Source organism: Rhipicephalus microplus, chromosome X (assembly GCF_043290135.1).
Source record: "Rhipicephalus microplus isolate Deutch F79 chromosome X, USDA_Rmic, whole genome shotgun sequence".
NCBI classification, from domain to species: Eukaryota; Metazoa; Arthropoda; class Arachnida; order Ixodida; family Ixodidae; genus Rhipicephalus; species Rhipicephalus microplus.
Window position 1 is genome coordinate 197,408,173 of NC_134710.1, and position 21,051 is coordinate 197,429,223.

Sequence of the window (21,051 nt, forward strand, 5' to 3'; positions counted from 1 at the left end):
ACGAAGAAGAGAGTCACTCCAACTGGTTCCTTTCTTTTCTTCTGCCACATTGAGGGCTTCGTACTGGCAGATTTGATGCTTTAAATAGCATGCGAAGTTTTATTGGTCAGCTGCCACCTCATGCGAAGATAACGTGCAACGAGACACCCTCTGGAAAAAGGAGCTTGCTCTCCTCTCACCACTTTGGCTTCTAGTGGCGCTGGCCAACACGCCCAAGAAATAAATGCACATAATTACCCTACAAAAAATAGACGAGGGAGCAGTCTCTGTCGTAACCCAATTGGTAGGGAATCAGACACGTAATTTGAAAGTTGTGTGCTTGGATTAAAGCAAAGTTAAAACCGTTTACACAATGCTGTCACGCATTGAGCAGCGACAAGGAAGAAAAAAAAAGAAAACTAGTGTGATCCGCGACCTCACGACGACTACGCTATGTGCGAATGGAGAGCTCCATATTCGCTCATGAGTTAGGTAACTAAAACGTATCTGCCGTGTGGGTGACTGTAGAAACTATTTTCACGGTGTCGTGACTAGGGCTTCGTAAGGAGTATTCGCAGAAACTGCAACCAGCTGCACGACAGCATTGTAAACAAAAAAAGTGGGAACCCGGCACAACAATTTTACCATTGTACCTTGCAGACGCAAGGCACAATGGTAAAAAAATGAAATGGAAACATTTTAGCTTACCTTTATGTGCGTCAATGGAACAGGCTTCCCAACGCTTTCGTAGTCATCAATGCCAATTGGGGTAACTGTGATGCTGCCACACGTTTCGCTCATGCCGAAAACTTGTACAGAAACGAAGAGAAGAGGAAACAATAATAATCACTGTAGGATCACCTCTATCAAACTTGAACAGGGCAACTAGAAAAGTGGTTGTGAGAAACATTTTACACAGCCAGCATGAGCCCACCGCGGTTTTCTAGTGGGTCAGGTACTCGGCGGCTGACCCGCAGGTCGCGGGATCGAATCCCGGCTGCGGCGGCTGGATTTTCAATTAAGGAGGAAATGCTGTAGGCCCATGTTCAGAGATTTGGGTCACGTTAAGAAACCCCAGGTGGTCGAAATTTTCGGGGCCCTTCACTACGACGACCATAATAATGTGGTGGTTTTGAGGCAGACGTTGAACCACATATATCATCGTCATCCCAGCCAGCTGCACTGGAGTGTTGCTCCCATTTACGTGAGCGCACGCGTGCACATTTAATACCTGTGACCATGGCGTTGCGCTGCCGAGTTCGATGATGCAGGTTATACTTCCGACCACCGCAGCCACATTTGAGGTAGGACGACGTGTATCATCTCTCATAGCGTTTCCCGTTCTCGCGTCAGAATTCGTAACGTCCACAGTTTGTTAACGTTATGTCAGGCGGAATGACCTCTCGATTGGTCAATATACGAGAGGTATCTGTTGCGATGGCGATGGCGTAGTGGTTAGAGAATCCGCCTCACATGCAAGAGGTCCGTGGCTCGAATGCCGGTGCCGCGCAGTTCCCAACTGGATTTAAAAAAAAAAAATCCGCGTAACTTGGAACTGCATTAAGAGGCCTGGGGTGCGGCCTCACCGGTGACCACCACCGGGAACGCACTCCCTCACCAGAGAAGGATTGGCCACCCTGGTGCAGTATCTGGCCACTACCTCCCACATGCATACATAAAATAACTCACGGCCCTCAGTTCCCAGCAGCTGCGAAGCAACTGACCATGGCGGCGGTCAGATCTGCAACGCAGCAAAGGGTGCTAAGAATCTCTGGACTACAGGCCGCCATTGGAACCGGAACTTGGCAAAGTTTAACGCTAGAACCTTATCTACTGAGGGAAGTCCAGTTGTACTATTCGAGGAGCTATAGGGTGTTAAATGGGATATAATAGGGCTCAGTGAGGTGAGGACGACAGATAAGGCCTATACAGTGCTACAGAATGGGCACGTCCTTTGCTATCGGGGCTTGGCTGACAGAAGAGAACTGGGAATGAGGCTCTTAATTCACAGAAACATAGCTGGCAACATAGAGGAATACTATAGCATTAATTAAAGAGTGGTATGTATCGTAAATAAACTGAATAAAAGATACAAGATGAAGGTGGTACAGCCTTACGCGCCTACATCCAGCTATGATTACGTTTCAGTTGAAAGCTTCTATGAAGACGTGGAATCAGCAATGAGTAAGGTAAAAACACAGTATACTATACTGATGGGAGACTTTAATGCAAAGGTAGGGAAGAAGCAGGCTGGAGACCAGGCAGTAGGAGATTATGATATAGGTACTAGAAATGCCAGAGGAGAGCTACTAGTAGAATTCGCAGAACTCAATTTATGGATTTTCAATGCCCTTTATCAAAAACAAGGAAACATTAAGTGAACATGGAGGAGCCCTAATGGCGAAAATAAGAACAAAATAGACTTTAATGAGTGCACACCCACGCATCGTGCAGGATGTGGAAGTGCTTGGAGAGGTACGATGAAGTGACCATAAAATGGTACGGTCTTGCATTCGCCCAGATTTGAGAAAGGAACGACAGAAACTGATACACAAGAAGCCAATCAATGAGCTAGCACTGAGAGGAAAAGTAGAGGAATTCAAGGTCTCAATTCAGAACAGGTACTCGGCTCGTATTGAAGAAACCAGCCTTAGCATTGACGCAATGAATGACAATCTGACGAGTACCATTACGGAGTGTGCAGTGGAAAATTGAGGTACGGTACTTAGACAGGACACTGGCAAGCTGTCTCAGGAGACAAAAACCTCATTAAAAAGCGTCAAAACATGAAAGTCTAAAGTACAACAAACAAAATAGAACAGGCAGAGCTTTCGTAGCTGATTAATAAGCCTAAGGTATACGATGTAACAAGGTATAACATGGAGAGAATTGAACACGCTCTGAAAAACGGAAAAAGCGTCAAAGCAGTGAAGAGGAAACATGGGATAGGCAGAAATCGGATGTATTCACTGAGGGACAAAAAAGGCAAAATAGCTGCCAATATGGAAAGGATAGTTAAAATAGCGGTGGAGTTTTACAGAGACCTGCACAGTAGCCGGGACAACCCCGACCGTAATACTATAAGAACAAGCAGTAACCAAGATGACACCCCACCAGTAATGATAGAAGAAATCAGAGAAGCCTTGGAGAGCATGCAAAGAGGTAAAGCTGCTGGTGAGGACCAGGTAACATCAGATCTGCTGAAAGGTGGTGGACAGATTGTGTTAGAAAAACAAGCCACCCTGTATACGAGGTGCCTCCTGACGGGAAGAGTACCAGAGTCCTGGAAGAATGCTAACATCATCTTAATACATAAGAAAGGAGATGACAAGGACTTGAAGAATTACAAGCCGATCAGCTTGATCTCCGTAGTACACAAGCTGTTTACAAAGGTAATTGCTAACAGAGTAAATAAAACATTAGAATTCAATCAACCAAAGGAACAAGCAGGACTTCGAACATGATACTCAACAATCTCCCACATTCATACTAGCAATCAGGTAATAGAGTAATGCTCTGAATATAGCCAACCACTATACATAGCCTTCATAGATTACGAGAAGGCGTTTGATTCAGTAGAAATATCAGCAGTCATGCAGACACTGCGGAAGCAGGGCGTCGATGAAGCATGTATAAACATCCTGGAAGAAATATACTGGGGATTAACTGCTACCATATTGCTTCATAAAGAAAGCAACAGAATACCAATCAAGAAGGGTGTAAGGCAGAGGGATTCAATCTCCCCAATGCTATTTACCACTTGCTTACACGAGGTTTTCAGAGGCCTAGAATGGGAACAGTAGGCATAACAGTTAATGGAGAGTACCTTAACCTGCTCTTCGCTGATGACATTGCATCGCAAAGTAACTCAGGGGACGAATCGCCACTCATGATTACGGAGTTAGACAAGCACAGCAGAAAGGTTGGTCTTTGCAGAAAACGAAAGTGATTTGCAGAAAACGAAAGAAATTTGCAGAAAACGAAAGAAATTTGCAGAAAACGAAAGAAATTTGCAGAAAACGAAAGAAATTTGCAGAAAACGAAAGAAATTTGCAGAAAACAAAAGAAAGTTGCAGAAAACGAAAGTAATGTACAGCAACCTCGGAAGAGGGCAGCGCTTCGAGATAGGTAATAGTACACTTCAAATTGTAAAAGGCTATGTCTACTTAGGGCAGGTATTAACCACGGAGCTGAACCACGAGATTGAAGTAACTAGAAGAATAAGAATGGGGTGGAGCACATTAGGCACATTTGGCAAGCACTCTCAAATCATGACAGGTAGATTGTCACTATCCCTTAAGAGGAAGGTATATAACAGCTGCATCTTGCCGGTACTTTGCTATGGAGCAGAAACCTGGAGACTTACAAAGAGGGTTCAGCTCAAATTGAAGACGACGCAGCGAGCAATGGAAAGAAAAATAATAGGTGTAACCTTAAAAGACAAGAAGAGAGGAGAGTGTATTAGGGAACAAACAGGAGTTAAGGATATCATAGTTGATATCAAGAAGAGGAAATGGGCATGGGCCGGGCATGTAGCACGTAGAAAACATAACCACTGGTCATTAAGTGTAACTAACTGGATCCCTAGAGAAGGCAAGCGGGGGTAGAGGGAGCCATAAATTTAAGTTGGCAGATGAGATTGAGAAGTTTTCGGATATAAATTGGCACCAGCAAGCACAGGACCTAGTTGACTGGCAGAACATGGGAGAGGCCTTTGTTCTGCAGTGGACGTAGTCAGGCTGATGATGATGATGATCTGTTGTGAATTGTTTTGTACTCTGCTTTACCATGTCGTCGCATGCACGTTCCGACTTTTATTGCACGCCCATTGTGCACGATAAACTGATTTCACTTCGTGTTTGGCATTCGCGTCTGCGCAAGCAGAGATAGCAAGTCAACCAGCTCAACGCTTCGTGCAGATAGATATGTGGGATCCAAAAACCATGTGATAATGAGAGACGCCATTGTGGAGAGCTCCGGAAATTTTGACCACCTGGGGTTTAATGTGCACCTCAACGCTTAGTGCTGACACCGAGCGTGTTTTATCAAGCAATTAGTGGGGACGAGAGGAGAGCGATTGCAGCAAGGCGAAAAGGAATCTACAGTCTTTCCTTTCAAATCGGGGTGCATGGCTTAGGGGTCCCTCAATGCTAAAAAATTTGAAATAAAGACAGGCCGCGCACCCATCCCACTGTTTTCTTTATGAAAGTGCTTTTCAATGTGATACCTTATTTTCCTAGTCAAGTAAACATACCAAACGTTTCACGTAGTTGCCTCGTTAAAAATTTATCTTATAGAACGCATGAAACCATTACACCTTCAAGAAGATCTTTCTTTTTTACAACACCTGGTGTGGTTGTTTAAAGGCTGTGTTGCTCGACATACTGACCCGCAGGTAACAGGATCGAATCCCGGCTTGAGGACCGTGTATTTAGTTGCACGTTGAAGAACTCCAGCTGCTCGAAACTGTCGGAGCCTTGCACTACGGCCTCTCTTAGTCATACGGTGGTTTTGGGAAATAAAATCCGAACAATTATTATTACAATAACATTTCTTACGTTTAACATAAAAGAGAGAGGATGAAGCCATCTTTGAAGCCGACTGCCTTCAAATTCCGAATGATCTACTCGAGCAGCGTTTAAAAAAAACTTGGCAGATCAAAAGTATCTGGGAATCGACGTTATGCGAAGCATGCTGAGGGAAGGTGACAATGTGGTAATTTTTTTATTGAAGGACACGTCATGAAATGACGCAAAATATACGTACAAATGTCGCACGCACCAACGTTGGCACGCAGAGACTTATGTTTAACAGTTGCAGATGTTTATATAACCAGTTGTTTGTACTTGCGCAATGATGTCAACTTGAACATGCGTATAGGCAACGCCAAAACCTAATATGAAGCGATGACACTTGCGAGGATGCTGACCCTGGGCACTGCTACATAAATCAACTTGAGCGCGTGGCAACTAACCACAACTGACGTTAACCCAACGTGACGGCTGTAGCAAAGGAGTACATATGTAATGTTGATAAAATTGAGTAAACAGCACCGCAACCACTATTGACGTTTCAAGAAGATTAGCGTCTATTTGAAAAATAGTTCCGAGACCTGGCGTAGCTCTGTGGTAAAATGCTTCATTGCCACGTAGAATGCTTGGGCTCAATTCCAGCTGGGACCCTGACATTTATTCTTTGCATTCATCGGGTTGACGCCACCGATGTCGGGTGTTCGTTATGTCGGGTGTTCGTTAAGACTCGCGCGTTGAAATTGCCCATGTGTCTTCTCGTCGTTCCAGGGTAAATACTGAGTGTCAATCAGCTGTGGCACAAACCCGCATACCAGCGGCACATAGCCGCCTGTGGGTATGTGCCACTGTCTGGCAGAAAGTGTTGGACGACGTACCCGACAGGATTGTGACAGTTTTCCTGTCTTGACGAGAGCGTCATCTTCGTCAAGACATCTTATCCTCCCATGCTAATTTTGGTTCACGCCAAGTTAAGGGGGTGAAATATATATACATATATACATACACGCACACACACACATTATATATATATATATATATATATATATATATATATATATATATATATATATATATATAGAGAGAGAGAGAGAGAGAGAGAGAGAGAGAGAGACAGATAGGTAGATACGTTCGCTAAGAAATGTGTTGCATTTAAAAGCAATAACAAATTCATTCAACACTAACCAGCCATACAATACACAAACGTGCGAATACTGTCTGTACAATTATGGGCGTTGTCACCAGTAGTCTTATGCAGAACCGTTAGCATCGAGTTTATCCCTTTTTCCCAGCCTTTGCAGTGGGGAGTTCAAGGTTCGGGGTGGTCATAACTCTGGGTCAATTTATCGCCACATTGGGTAGTTCGATGTTGTGTTAAACATATCGCAGGTAACCAAGACATTTACGTTATAATGACTCTTATAAGTGGTATATTGAAACTGCTAACATGTCATTGAAACTGCTAACATGTTATCGACACCACTACTGCATAGTGTAATGTTTAGACCAAAAAAGCCAATGCTAGTAATCCATTAAAAATTTAAATTTACGGAAACAGATAGGCTTTAAAGTGAGAGAATAAAATCGTTAAACAAGGAACGTCGCGGGAGACAACGTCTCAACAAGGGTGCGAACATCGTCAGAGCCCCTTGTCGAAACGTTGATTCCGGCAAAACAATATTCTGGCGACATGATTATGCACGCTAGGCGTTGAGGATGGGCGCATTGCTACTCCTTGAAGTGACGAGAATAATTTTTTGCTATCGCCAGCACGCAGTAAAATGAGCAACCGTTAACAACTTTGCCTTCGGCTCGTTGTCAGATTGAACAGTGTCCGCATCTGCCGCGGCACATCAGGGAGGAGCTTTGCGCCAGACTTCACTGCCCTGCATGCGGAATCATTCCGACTACTAAAAAACTTTGCAGCAAAATATCTGTTTGCACAGAAATGCTAGGAGAATTCTCTGAAATGCAATTGTGAAGAATTGAAACTGCCTCCAACTTTTCATCACAAAGATGTCCGTTTACTGCAGTCACGAAATGGCTCATTATTCTTGTTAGTTAACTGGTAATTGGCAACTATTGGCTCCCTTGGTGTCCCCCTGAACACATACATTATGTGGAAAGATGGTTTGCACGTACCTGGATATTTAGAAAATCATGACGCATATTTTTGAACACCAGGTATATGCCAACTATGGTCAACCATGTTTCATTAGATAGCACCTTTCTGTAATGATTCGTTTTAGTTTAGTTTAACGAAATGACATGCCAGAAACGTAATTAAAGAAAGGTAAACTGAAGTTATTTCACACATTACACTGTCAGAAAAACAAATTAACAATAGGCGTCCGAGTCAAGAGTTTGGCGTCAGATAGTTTTACATTAGGAAATATCAGTAAGACCTAGTTGGGTGTGTTATATTTAGGGTACAACCTTACTTTAGTCCTAAAGAAAAATCATTCGCATACAAATAGAAACATTCGCATCAATGTGTACTCCTATGATTTTTCCACAGTATCAGCACTTGATCAGTGGGTTGCAAGAAAAATAAATATAAGCAGAAAGGCTGCCGTTCGTGGCACAAACTTTTTTTACGCAGAATGTCGAAGGCAGTCTTCAGCAATGCAAACTATTTTTGATAATAACGCACTTAAAAAGCTACGTTAGCTGTTACGGCCGAAAAATAATGGAGCAGTGGCAGAGCTGTAAACGAGCAAAATGAACGTACTATGTCGGAAGGCTTTCAACTTTAACTTTTCTATGATACTTTGCGCCACTATGGTGGGTGTGGTGGATCCGCCAATTAGCAACTTGGTCATGCTGCTCACGTCGAGGTTGTCGATGCATTTGCACTGCACAAGATTCTGCGCTTGTGTCGGAAACTGCAGCATCACTGTAGCCTGTAAGTGGGACAAACAAAAAAAGAAAGTAAGGCTATTAAAGCATGCATTTTACGATGTGTGCATAACCACGAAGTTCTGGAGGGCTATCTATACCTGTAATGAATTCACTGATGGATATGCATGACGGGCTCATGAAGGACTCTGACTACACAATTTTCAAGCATGGCTGGCATTATGAAGCGTCGCGCAAACGCTGCGAATGCAGCCTTTGCGCACTGTGATGGATGTAATCCTGAATTCCCTTCATTGTCGCACGTCACTCTTCGCAGTACGTGCGTCTCTTATCCCCATTCTATTGAGGATCATATCTATGTCACCCGAGTGCTCTTGACGTATCTGCGTTGTCCTTATTTGGTGATTGCATTACTGCTCAGGTTCTCGGCGGTGAATACAGGTGAAATATTACATAAGCGTGCACAAGATAAAGGCAAACGCAATTCTACACTGAATCTGCATCAGTACATTAGATCACCATAACTACTTTACTAATAGGGCGACGAACCTTGTGTCTTTCGATGGCCCTAAGAACGGAAACTGGATCAGTTGGAGTCATGACGATTACGCAGCCACCAACCGTGAAACAGCAGCTGTAGAGCCAAAGGCCTGATACGTGTGTGAAAGGGGCAGTGCCAAGCATCCTGTCATTGGTAGTTATAAGTTGTGCTCCTTTGTCCCTGAAACAGAGATTGGAGCACCATATTTTCGCCATGCTCTAACGTACAGCGATTTTCTTTTCTTTCTGTCGGGCTCCAATATTCACTTTCTTTCAATATTGTTTTCGGTGATTGTGGTCATAGAGACCATTTTCTTCACTTTGCTTGATCTGCAACAATGAGGGCGACATGTTGGCGCTTCATGAGTGTAGAAAGGAGAGGCTGCATGACAACTCGAACATGCGTGTGTGGTAGGTGCGGCATCAGAGAGGGCAGTGCGAAAATCAGCGTCGCACATGCTTGCAAGCCTGTGTGCACAATTTCATTCAACGCGCTCACGTAAAGGAGAGCGGTGCATGCAGGGTAGGCCTGTACGCCGGGTAAAGTAAACGTAAGTGTTAAACCACTAGCCAAGGCGTATGCTGTAGGAGAAGTGTCTTTAATGCGTTAAAGACAGTTTTCGTTTCTCGTGCTAATCATTTGAATAATTGGATTTATATTAAACAATGTGCCTCTTGTGCATTTATATACAGGAATATATTGATTCGTTTATTATTAGAACTAGTATTAGTATACTTAGTGTTAAACCACTAACGTGTATGTTCACATATGTGCAATAAGTAAGTGTTTCAGAATAGAATCTCGCTCACTACGCTGATTTTAATTATGTGTTGACGGGAGTATAGGAGCTCGTTCGGGTCGTTACTGTGGCAATAAATCAGTAAGTGCACTGATACATAGGCATAGGCAAATTTCCTAAGCTCGAGCAGCTGAAACAAATCGATAAAAAACAGGACAAACATGATCGGCAAGTTGCAAGGAGCGCGTACCCAGAAACAATGAGCTGAGTGATGAAGTTTCGGTGCGACACCATGACACCTTTTGGCAATCCCGTCGTGCCACTCGAATACATGATGGCCAGCACACCTCGTGGGTCAATGCCAGCAGCTGAATAGTCAGTTGGAGATTTCTTGAGCTCCGACAGGTGAATCATTCCTTCGTGTTGGCCTATGGTTACCAGAGTCTGCACCATGAGCGAGACACACCGACTAAGTGAAAAGACAAATGTTCTGTCGCAGCAGGTATGCGAGGTTACAGATGTTCGTTATATCAATAATTGACTAGTGTTGCGCATGAGGCTTCTTAGTCTGGCACCTTGTGATCACACTGTAGCGCCATGTTTGAGGGCTCGCATGTCTAGGCTGTGTATCCATGTTTAAGTGCCACAATAATATACCAATATTTGACTTACAGTACAATCAAAATGTGAGCTGAGCAATCGTCACAATGTCTCCCAATTAATTTTTCTCGCTGGTGGCAATAGCTTCGTTGATACTGGAGTGAACATTTCCTTTAGTGATTACACGGCCTTGAGAATTTATATTCATGGGCTGGATTATTTAATGCGCAAAACTCGGGGGCCACATAGAAACCATTGTAAGTTTTGTCTTGTTTTTTTGTTTTTGGTTTTACGCTGTCTGTTTAATATGTACGATACACGAGCTCGCCCACATCAAGATCCTTCTGCATTATTTATTTATAGATCACTATGTGGAAGCGCTGTATTGCAATTTCAGCTGCATTTCATGTTTTCAAAAGCGACACAGAGACGCTTGCATGCTTTTTTTTCCCCGATGTGTTGTGAAAGATAAACGTTTTGAAGCAGAAATGAATGTCGACATGCTTCATGTTTCTATGTTATTTGTTCAGCTGACCAACATGGGTAGCGCTAAATGATAACCGAGAAATATACAGTGGCGAGTAGATGATAGGAGATATTTGAACTGTCTACGCGAAAAGTGCGCACTCTGCTTTAGCAAAATAAACGAAAAAATACCTTGACTGACGGCACCGCTTCGCAAGCAGCTTTTGTCTTTTCCGCATTTGCGTCGTCACAAAAGACCAACTTGGGACCCGAGTCCGCAAACTGGTACTGCACTTCACCTGTAGACGCAGAAGAACAATAGAAGAACATGCGAACCGGTGCTATATACAGGTGTGCAATTCTGCACGTGGCTGTGTTGAAATTTTGTTCAAAATATTACAAGAAAGCATTTAAACAACGGTATCGATTAGAAATAGGCCATCACCTTCTTTAAAACAAGTCAACTGATTAACAGGCTGACTAACCCTCAGAGGAAGTGTCCAGCGAGACGGAATATCTATCTCAGAGCCGAAACGAGTGTTTCGGTTCATGTTAGTATTGACTGGCATGGGTTTTGTTTTTGATGGCCATAAGCCGGCGACATTTTTACGCACAGAGGCAGCACAGTTTTTACTGCCAGGCTCCAATAAAAGTTTTAAATTATGCAAGTACTAAGCATAAAGAACTTATACTTTGTCGGCTTTTGAATGACACGTTATAGCACCAGCTGGGACACAAAAACTGGAAACGAGACCAGTGTGCTTTCGAAGTATAATCCACTCATTGCCCTCCGAGCTACCTTGAGATGCAGCATCATAAAACTTTGTCACAACTTCATGTGCACTCCTCAGCTTCCATTAGCCAATTACATGTGCTTTCCAGGAGAATCATCATTGTGGAATTCGTAGTGGCTCGTGTTACCGACGAGTCCGACAGTCCTGGAAGACGGAATGCCCGATTACTTCGAACGTCAAATCAAGGGATGTACTGAACTGTTTTCTAAATAAACTTTAGTTCGTACCTCAGCGCGTGTCTTCTGTGTGTCCAGATTTTTGTTTGCGCTGCGTTAAAACCTATCAAATCAAGACAATGACCAGTTGAGACGCGAGATGTAACGAGCCTTAGTTTGAATTGTTGAACATTCTGTCTTGCTGGATATTCATACCACTATAGTGGACTAAGCCTACAACTACGTCATATAAGAAAAAAAAATTAGCAAGGTCTTGCAGTACTATGTGTACACTAAAATACGCATAAAACAATGAATACCGAACATTAGAACTAAGGTCTTAAGCCGAAAGTAAGATTTTAACAGGCTTGGAAGGTCTTACATATCATATTGCAGCTGGAACGTTTGGGAATAATAATTGAAAAATTGTAGAAAAGAAGCGTAAACTTGAGGGTCACTTTTCTTTTTAGATACAATACGAATAGAAGCTAAAGTACAAAAACACCAAGTATGGGGAACATTATTAGAAGTAATTGTAATGTAAATCCGAAGAAATAAAAGTGAACGGAACGATAACTTGCCGCCGGCTAGGACTAAACCTGCGTCGTTCGTTTAGCAGCCCGGATGCTCTACAACTGAGCTACGGCGGCGTTCATTTTTCTATCCAACATATAGGGTTTATTAATGCATTTAAACATGCGCTGCCAGTAGGGGTGTGCAACACTTTTTTGCGCCTGCTGGCGTTACGTGACCTTATTACGCGCTGGCAGCTGACCAACCATCTGTCGTATGCTACCTGAAGGCATCAAGCCTGCGAGAACGAGACCCTCGTTATGAGTGAAGGGAAGAGTGTAAATTTAAGAGCTCATTTTTGCAACGACCGGCACGACAAGCCCATGGCATTATATATATATATATATATATATATATATATATATATATATATATATATATATATATTAGACCCAATTGTAACGTAAATATGAAGGAAGAAAAGTGGTTGAAAAGATAACTTGGCCTGAGGAAGAACCAAACCTCTGACCTTCGAATAACGCGTTCAATGCTCTACCACCGAGCTACCACAGCGGATATCCTCCCAGCCACTTTATTGGGCATATATGTGAATTTAAACGTTGGATTGTCAGTCAGCGCCATCAGCAGCCATGGCGTCGAGTTTGGCACACCCTTTATGAGCCTGTATGGCGTCACGTTGCACGGGAACTCATTGCGAGCTGGCAGCTGACCAATAGTCCCTCGTATACAACCTAACGGTGCCAAGTCTGCCAGTACGGGAGCCTCGTTAATGAATAAGGGAAAGAAGTGCATACTTAAGGGCTTGTTTTTCCACGTTTTCACGCATAAATAATGAGATCTAACAGACAATAAAGCCAAGAAAAGTATCGAAGGGAAGTTATTAGACCAAAATAGAATATAAATGAGAAGAAAGAAAAGTGGTTGAAAAGATAACTTGCCGGGCAGGAACCGAACCTGCGACCTTCGAACCTACAACCTTCGAAGGTTTGGTTGTTTCCCCATGGCAAGTTATCTTTTCACCCACTTTTCTTTTTTTTCACATTTACATCAATTCCGTCTATTAACTTCCCCTATACATTATTGAGATTATTGTCTGTTAGTTCTCAATAATATTAGTTAATGTAATAATACTAATATTAGTATCCATTTATTATAATATAATAATAGTTGGAGTTCTAGCTATCTCCATTCTATAAACGTTTCAAATGTACTCCTACGATGCAGGCTTCAAATTAGGTGAATTTCAGTTGCAGTTACGTGCCATGAATTGAAGTTGGTCTACGTAGCACTATCCAGAGCTACCACCCTCGCAATCACAAGCCCTACATACCAGCTTACCACATCTGGAGCCATTAATACGCACTTTGGTGTTGGCATCATTACGCAACTGTAAACAGCTGGTTATATAAAACACATGCGACTGTTCAACTTGTGTCTGTGCGTGCATCATTTCCGCATATCTTTAGTGTCATTTCGTAACTTTCCGCTGAATAAAAGCTCCACCACACTCTTGTTTCGTTCGCATGCTTCGCATAGCACGATGTTTCACATGGTATAACGCGTGATCTGCCGTTATAAAGACGATAATCTTTCTTGAGATATTTCAACGCAAAAATTTTGGTCAGCCCGTCTTTATGTTGGTTTATCAGTCCCACAATTCAGCCACCCGCTGAACGTTTACATACCGTCTCAATGCGCAGCCATTTTGATCTGCTTGCTGCATTCATACAGTCGAACACTGTCAATCAAAAAAACACAATATAATAATTGTTAAAGTCTTGCGTCCTAAAACTGCCATAATATGCGAAACTCCATATTAGAGAACTTTGAAAATTTCGACCACATGGGTTTTTTTACGTGCACTTAAATATAATCACATGAGATTCGAGCATTCTCGCCTCCATCGAAAATGCGGGTCAGCAGCTGAGTACTTACCCGCTAGACCACCATGGTCGGTCAATCAAGAAGCAAGTATCACGCATATCCTATTGAAATGTCAATGCATAAGTAATAGGTAGTGTTTTTCTATTTTTAAAATGCATACATACGTAGTTCTAAAGTATGCAGTGCTTATTAAATTGCACTGACGATGCGGTGATATGAACTGAAAAAGTGAGTGTCTTCTAAGCTTCACTAAAACGACATGGTGCGGCAGCCATCTAGCTATGGCTCTGTTCTAGAAAACAAAAATTCGTTTCTAAAATTACTGCCAGATGGCATTCATATCTCACGCAACGCATACTAACCCTTTTGCAACCTAGGGCAGAACACAATAAAAAAGTGACAACTCTGTCCAGCTCGAATTTTAGGTCTAAAGAGGCCCTCGTGGAACGTGCGAGGACAGCGGCCCGCTCCAATGGGATCTTGGACTAAGGATCTCACTCACCTATCTACTCGCGCAGAAAATCATAATAAACGATTTATTCTATTTACTTACCAATTTTCTAGCAGAGAACGTTCAATATACGTTTTATTTTCTTTTTCCCCAAAAAATGACTATTGTCTTTTAAACACCTTTTTCACCGAAGCATGCCGGCAGATGCGCGGCCAATTTTTTCCTCTCTTTTGTTTCCTTCGTCTTTTCTTTCCTGCCACCTTCCAGCACTTGACGTCTTTGTCGTGTGCTTTCTTTTTTTTCTTTCTTCATTTATATGAAGCCCACTTTATCTTTCTTCCTCTATCTTTCCTTGATTATCTCTCTTTGTTCGCTTTGTTTCTCTTCATGTTTCCTCCGTTTTTGTTTATACTTTGCTTATTTATTTTCTCTTTTATCCCTATCTTTTCTTCTTATCTTCTTCCTATGCTGTGCCTAGCTGTCTCTCATCCTCATTACATCTCTCGTACTCATCCTAACTGCTATTTCCCACTGCCTTGCTATTCTATGTCGCAAAAAGCTATGCTATGGTATGATAGCGAGCTTGTACAGCCGAGTGGTTACAATGCGCACCTTCGGATCGTTAGTACATAGGCTCGAATTCCAGCTCACCGACAACTTCATTCCATCTTGTTCTCTCTCTCTCGGTCGTCGTTTATCGCTCTCTGTACTTGTTCTCTCACCCACCAGAGTTACTGCATCTCACACCGGACAAATCGGCGCACGTGTACTAGGAGCGAAGCAGAAGATTGTGGCCAAGTCCGATGATAATGATAGTTTTCTGGTGACTGCGTACAGCTCGAAAATGACGGTAACAGATTTGCTGCTAGAAAAACAATACGCGCTGGCTGCGAAATCTCTCTGCCCACACCTTTCCTCAGCTCCTTCTCCCTTCATTTTACCTAAATAGTATAGTCTTGATTACGCCCTGAAAGAGGATGATATGGTTCTGCACACCAACGCCTCCTTTATTTCAATGCCAGTGCAAACGCGCGCACACCAACGAAATGATGATAAAGAACTTTATTACACCTATTGAGCAATGGGTGGAATCCCTGGTGTGGGAACCCATCGGTAGCCGTCAATCCACCTTAATTTAGGGATTGGTCGTGATGCGACGCTGTATGAGAGGTCGCGCTTCTTGCGCCACACGTGCTTCCGAGTGGTTTTTCCTGGAGATGCGATAGACGTGTTTCCCTCAAGAATATCGTACATCTGTGAAATTCGTTCCTTCGTGCTCCTTTTTTGTGGCTCGAAGCAACGCCGCTACCGCATCACAGCGCATCGCATCGCATCTAAAAGCGTTGCAGTGACTATTGCCATTGGTTTCCCGCATAGCGCCACGAACGGTGACACGCTATCACAAAACACCTTATCTTTTACAGAGCCAGCGTGACCGCCAACATAGTGAACATGAGGAATGCAAGACGCCACCCAACGCATCTGTACGCAACTAAGTGAAAATTATTTCGTGTGATTTCCGTCATGACGTACTGCATGTGGGACAGCACGTACTGCATGTACCCCATGACAGCAAAGCACACACGAAGGCTAGGCGATGGGAGAGAGTAAGAAAGGGCTACAGGAGAAGGTAGTGAACAGCTGGATGAGGCGCATCTGGCTGGCATTGATAAAATAGAGGCGGTGTAGTGCAAAGGTAAAGAGAAGAGCAAAAAAATTGTGAAACTGACGTTGGGTGAGGTTGCCCTTGGCGAAGACCACGCGTCCACCGGCGAGAACAGTGCCATAAAATGCCACGATCAAGTCGGAGGAGATGCCACTGTGGATGCCCGCCAGGTCTCCTGTTTGGAAGCCCAGCTTTCGCAGACCTGCCGCGACGCGACGGCACACATCCTCCAGCTTCCGGTACGAGTAAGTCTCACTCGTAGTGTCGTCGACCTGCGCATGTTCAGAAAAGCTTTCTGAAGCTTTTCCAGTCGAACAACAATGGCCGATAGATGGTTGAGGGTGCGGGATGCTGAAGGCAACTAATCTGTGCCCTCAACCTTTCTAACAATCAATCAATCAATCAGTTATTCTTACATCGATGCTAAAATCACCGCAAACGATAGTGCCCACGTTATAGCAGCTCCTTCAAGTTTGATTGCTTAATCAGAACGCACCTCGATTGATATGTGGGGTTTAACTTTCCAAAACCACCATATGATTATGAGAGACGCCGTAGTAGAAGGCTCCGGAAATTTCGACCACCTGGGGTTCTTTAACGTACACCCATATCTGAGCAGACGGGCCTACAGCATTTGCGTCTGTACCAGAAACTTCGCCGAGGCAATTGTGAGACAGCTGTTCACGAACACAATAGCATAACAGTTCCAAAACTCAAGTTGACCAATCGTTACAAACCACTGCAGTGAGACAGCAGTTTTGAAAATATAGCTTTGGCAGCCTTAGAGTACAGCGTCTTGTTGGTTTGCCTGCCGCGTTCACAGCCACCAAAGGCGAGGGAACACTGGCTGTACGCCAGCGAAAGCAGTCGGCAGTCACAGGAGCGGGTATCTACACAGTCTGTGAGCTTGTGGAGCTATGAAATTAACATAAAAATTGGCCACATATTTCTGTGGTAATCTGCAAGTGACGTCGAAAGACTATAGTCTTGCGTCTGAAGAGAGCGAACAAAACGTTTATTTGATGTTCTGCGCAATAAAATCGGTGAATGGTATTCTGGAGGCGCTGCGTTAGAGTGCCTTGAGCGTACAGCGGAGGCGAACGAGCGTGTCAAGTCCCCTCACACGTGAGACATGAGTGCTATCTGGCAGTTATCTTGGGAAATGGGGCCCGCGGCTCTGAGACGGGCGTGCGCACCCGTCTCAGAGGTGATAAGGTGTAGAACGCAAGGCGACGGGTAGGTGCCACCACCATATCGTCTTAGCAAAGCTTGCAAAACACTTGCCTTTTCGTGCAAGCGTTGCTAGGCCAGTGCAAAGTAATAAACGCTATGGTCCTTAGAATTACTTATGTATGCCTTTTCTAGTAAAAGACGCACATACAGAATATATACGTGTTGTTAGGATGCCTTAGATATTCCCAATAATTGCTTTTTAATTAACAATCGTGGATGGGGTCAACCATTTCGTTTATTGGCTGGTTCCGTTTAGAACACCCGGCATCGTTAAGGGTAGACAAACAGACAAATGGAGACAGAAATGGAGACAAATGGAGAAAATGGCGAATTTTTGCGTCGAAGGTCCCCAAGAAACACTATCATCTTTAAAAAGTAAGTAAACTTCTGATATCGCTAACCTCATGCATAAGCAAGGTAGCAGAGCACACGATCTTGAAGAGGGTTTCCGGATATATAGAGCGTAAGGACGCTGTCCTGCATAATACGGTGGGTTTTTTACATGGCCTATCAACGCAGGATGTTATGTTCATGCTGAGGAAGCAAATATTTGATAGTGGCACTCGGGACGTGCGAGGTATTCTAGCCCTGGATCTCACTAAAGCGTTTGACACAGTGTTCCATCGATACATACTGCAGGCCACGGCGGAAATAGGCTTTGGAGTGAAATTCCAGGCCTTTGTTAGGTCATTCCTTATGTACAGAACTGCCTGTATTCAGGTGGGGCTGATTCGGTGGAACGAGCACAGATTGGGGCCTCGGGGCTCTGAATCTCACTAAGGCGTTTGACACAGTGTACTATCGATGCATACTGCAGGCCACGGCGGAAATAGGCCTTGGAGTCGAATTCCAGGCCTTCGTAAGGTTATTCCCGCCAGGGATGACACCCAGGGATCAGTCGTTTTACCACTGCTTTTCAATATAGTGATGAAGGGTCTTTCAGACAGACTGGGTGGCCTCCGCGGCATAAGTGACGCATTAGTGGGCATAAGAGACGCAATTGGAGCTTACCAAACGGGGAACCTTGCTCGAGAGGCGGCCAGCATTCTAGAAAAGAGGGTATGTCCAGGTTATCCTGTTATCACTAGGTTCCCCGCACAAACGGGGACGAACGTTCTCAAACACTTCCCAAACCTACCTCAACGAGCTGGCCCATGATCGTGCACGAGAACTTACGAGCTGCGACGGTCTGGAGGCTACGGAAGGACAGGAAGGGACTCAGCAGGACGATGCACTACTCACATCCAATTAAATAACCACGCATTACCAACTTGGCAGAAGAATCTATCCTCTTCCTTAAGCGAAGCTTAGCAGAGCTTAGTCAGCAACCTTGAGAATGTTGCAGACGGGGTCTTTCCCGTCGCGGAGATTCCTAAGTAAAATATACGCGGACGTTGACCCTAGCTGCCCTAACTGCAATGAAACCTTTTGCTCTATTGCTTACATGCTCTGGCGATGTCCCGCACTGCCTAACAACCTTCTATTAAGCGAAGCCGAATGGGAGGAGGCCATCAGAAGTACGGAACTCAGCAGGCAAATCCAGGCAGTCCAGAGGGCCCAGGAATGGGCGGAGCGTCACGGCGGTCTGTCCTCTACCTGGACATGACCAGTGGGTACAACCCTCGTTAGAGGGTCCTGCAGTAACTCTTCCGGTTCTAAAAGTTTGCCGTCTGTCTGTATGAAGGCACGCACGAAACCATCACGGAAAAGTGAGCGATGTCTCGTTGCGTCGAACCAAAAAACACGCAAAACTAGACACAAGCTCTGAAAGCATATCGCCTGGATACGCCCCCAAATCTCTATGGATTAATATACAGACTCCCAAATCAGTTGGCTCATGTTACCAGACGGCCTCCATGTGCCCACTGTTTCTGAAACCAAACGAAGAAAATGGGTGTTCAACCACATACCAAAGACTAAAGCTTATTAAAGTAACCTAGTAATTTTTTTCTGAAAAATAAATTTGAAACTATTCAAAATAACCGTTTAATTAATTTTTAACTCTCGCTATTTGCACGCCCCCTCCCCACCTAGTCACTGTTCAATTGTCTCGCGACTGTTGATGTCTGTCGCATTAGGTTTCAGACCACTTTTCGTTCCGACTTGCGGGACCTATTTAGAATGACCTTGTTGTTTCGTCCAAACAAAGAGACTAATCTTACAACATGAAGCAGTCGGTCTGGTTGAAAATATGCAATATTGGGAAGATTTCAGAGGAAACGTGATTCTGTTAGCGCAGATAGTCTTGAGACTGATGCCCTGAACAAAATATGTAATGGCTCTATTGCGACTGCAGTTTGTATATTTAATTCACTTCGGAGTGCATTTTGTGTCGTCACAGCAGATCTTGAGAATTACACTGTTTCTTGCCTATCGAAGGCTTAGAATTTCTTGCATCGCTAGAAATACATGTGGAGTTGATTGCGCCATCTCAAACTGAATGCTGAAACGTAGAGCTTGCGTTATGTACTGCCATCTAAAGGAAGGTACACAAACCATTGCTACAGATACTTTTTAGGAGATCCTGCAGGGGTCGCGCGCGTATCAGGCGTACACCCATTCTCCATGCGCACGCTATAGACTGGTTTTACGCAGAGCTATTTCATAATGCGGGCAGTTCCAAACACTGCGCTTAGTTGTAGAGTGAAAGTAGTGTAGATTGACCAGAGCAAACAGATGTCTCACGATTTATATTTGCTTGAGTGTCATTATTATGGACATCAATAATTTATTATATATATATATATATATATATATATATATATATATATATATATATATATATATATATATATATATATATATATATATATATATATATATATACACATATATATCCCGATACAGTTCGATTTTGGGCCTTCCTTTTGTATACTAAACACATGCCGCATTCTTGTATTCATATCAATAAAAAATCTAAAATCAGAAATCATGACGTCAACTTTTTACCTGAATGGCCACGGCATCGCTACGTGTTTCTTGAAGGTGGAACGCTTATTATTTGAATGTTAGAATACTAAAATAAGGATATAGGGCAGTACGCTTTAAGCAAAACAATACAGCGATATGTGAAGGGTGACATTAGGTTATATATTTGATTAAACAACAAACCAACTAAGAAGTGACTACATAGCAAGCGATGACATGAGATAACGCAAACGACACTGTTGAATGCCATGTTCGCGCCTTTAAAAAGATAACAAAAAAAAACATCCGAAGCCCGTCATTAGCTCTTGCTGTGTGGAAAATTCGTTGCATTCGACACAAGATTCTTTTTCAGCTGTAAAATGCTTTATATTCATTGGTTATATTGAAACTACACAGAAAAGAAAGCGATGAATAAGTTTGAGGCAATTAAACGCGGTTTGTACAAGCGAATTCGCTTCACTTTACGCAAAGCGAACGCAACGATTGACCTCGTTTGATTTATGAATATTATGCTGTAATACAGAAACTCCAAGAGCAAATTCACAATGGTAAAACGTATGATGTCAAGTGGATGAACGTGAGAAGTCGTATGCCTACCGAACCAAGGCAGCGAAGATTTCACACCACGGCTCTGGTGAACACAAGGTCGACGAATCGCTCTGGGCGGCGTCGGCCACCTTTTCTTGTGGACGCTT

The 21,051-nt window shown here is 43.5% G+C and overlaps 1 protein-coding gene across 5 annotated transcripts in view; it reads right to left on the minus strand.

Moving 5' to 3' along the window:
• Positions 1 to 21,051, minus strand: part of LOC119187642 (putative 4-coumarate--CoA ligase 1) — a 353,621-nt gene that overhangs the window by 12,554 nt on the left and 320,016 nt on the right. For all 5 annotated transcript variants that reach the window (XM_075878455.1, XM_075878457.1, XM_075878456.1 and 2 more), the window contains 6 exons: positions 16,260 to 16,467; positions 10,904 to 11,010; positions 9,897 to 10,090; positions 8,916 to 9,087; positions 8,239 to 8,410; positions 688 to 788 (listed from right to left, as the gene is read on the minus strand). In XM_075878455.1, coding sequence (XP_075734570.1) covers positions 688 to 788; positions 8,239 to 8,410; positions 8,916 to 9,087; positions 9,897 to 10,090; positions 10,904 to 11,010; positions 16,260 to 16,467 — 954 coding nt within the window. The remainder of the gene's footprint in view (positions 1 to 687; positions 789 to 8,238; positions 8,411 to 8,915; positions 9,088 to 9,896; positions 10,091 to 10,903; positions 11,011 to 16,259; positions 16,468 to 21,051) is intronic.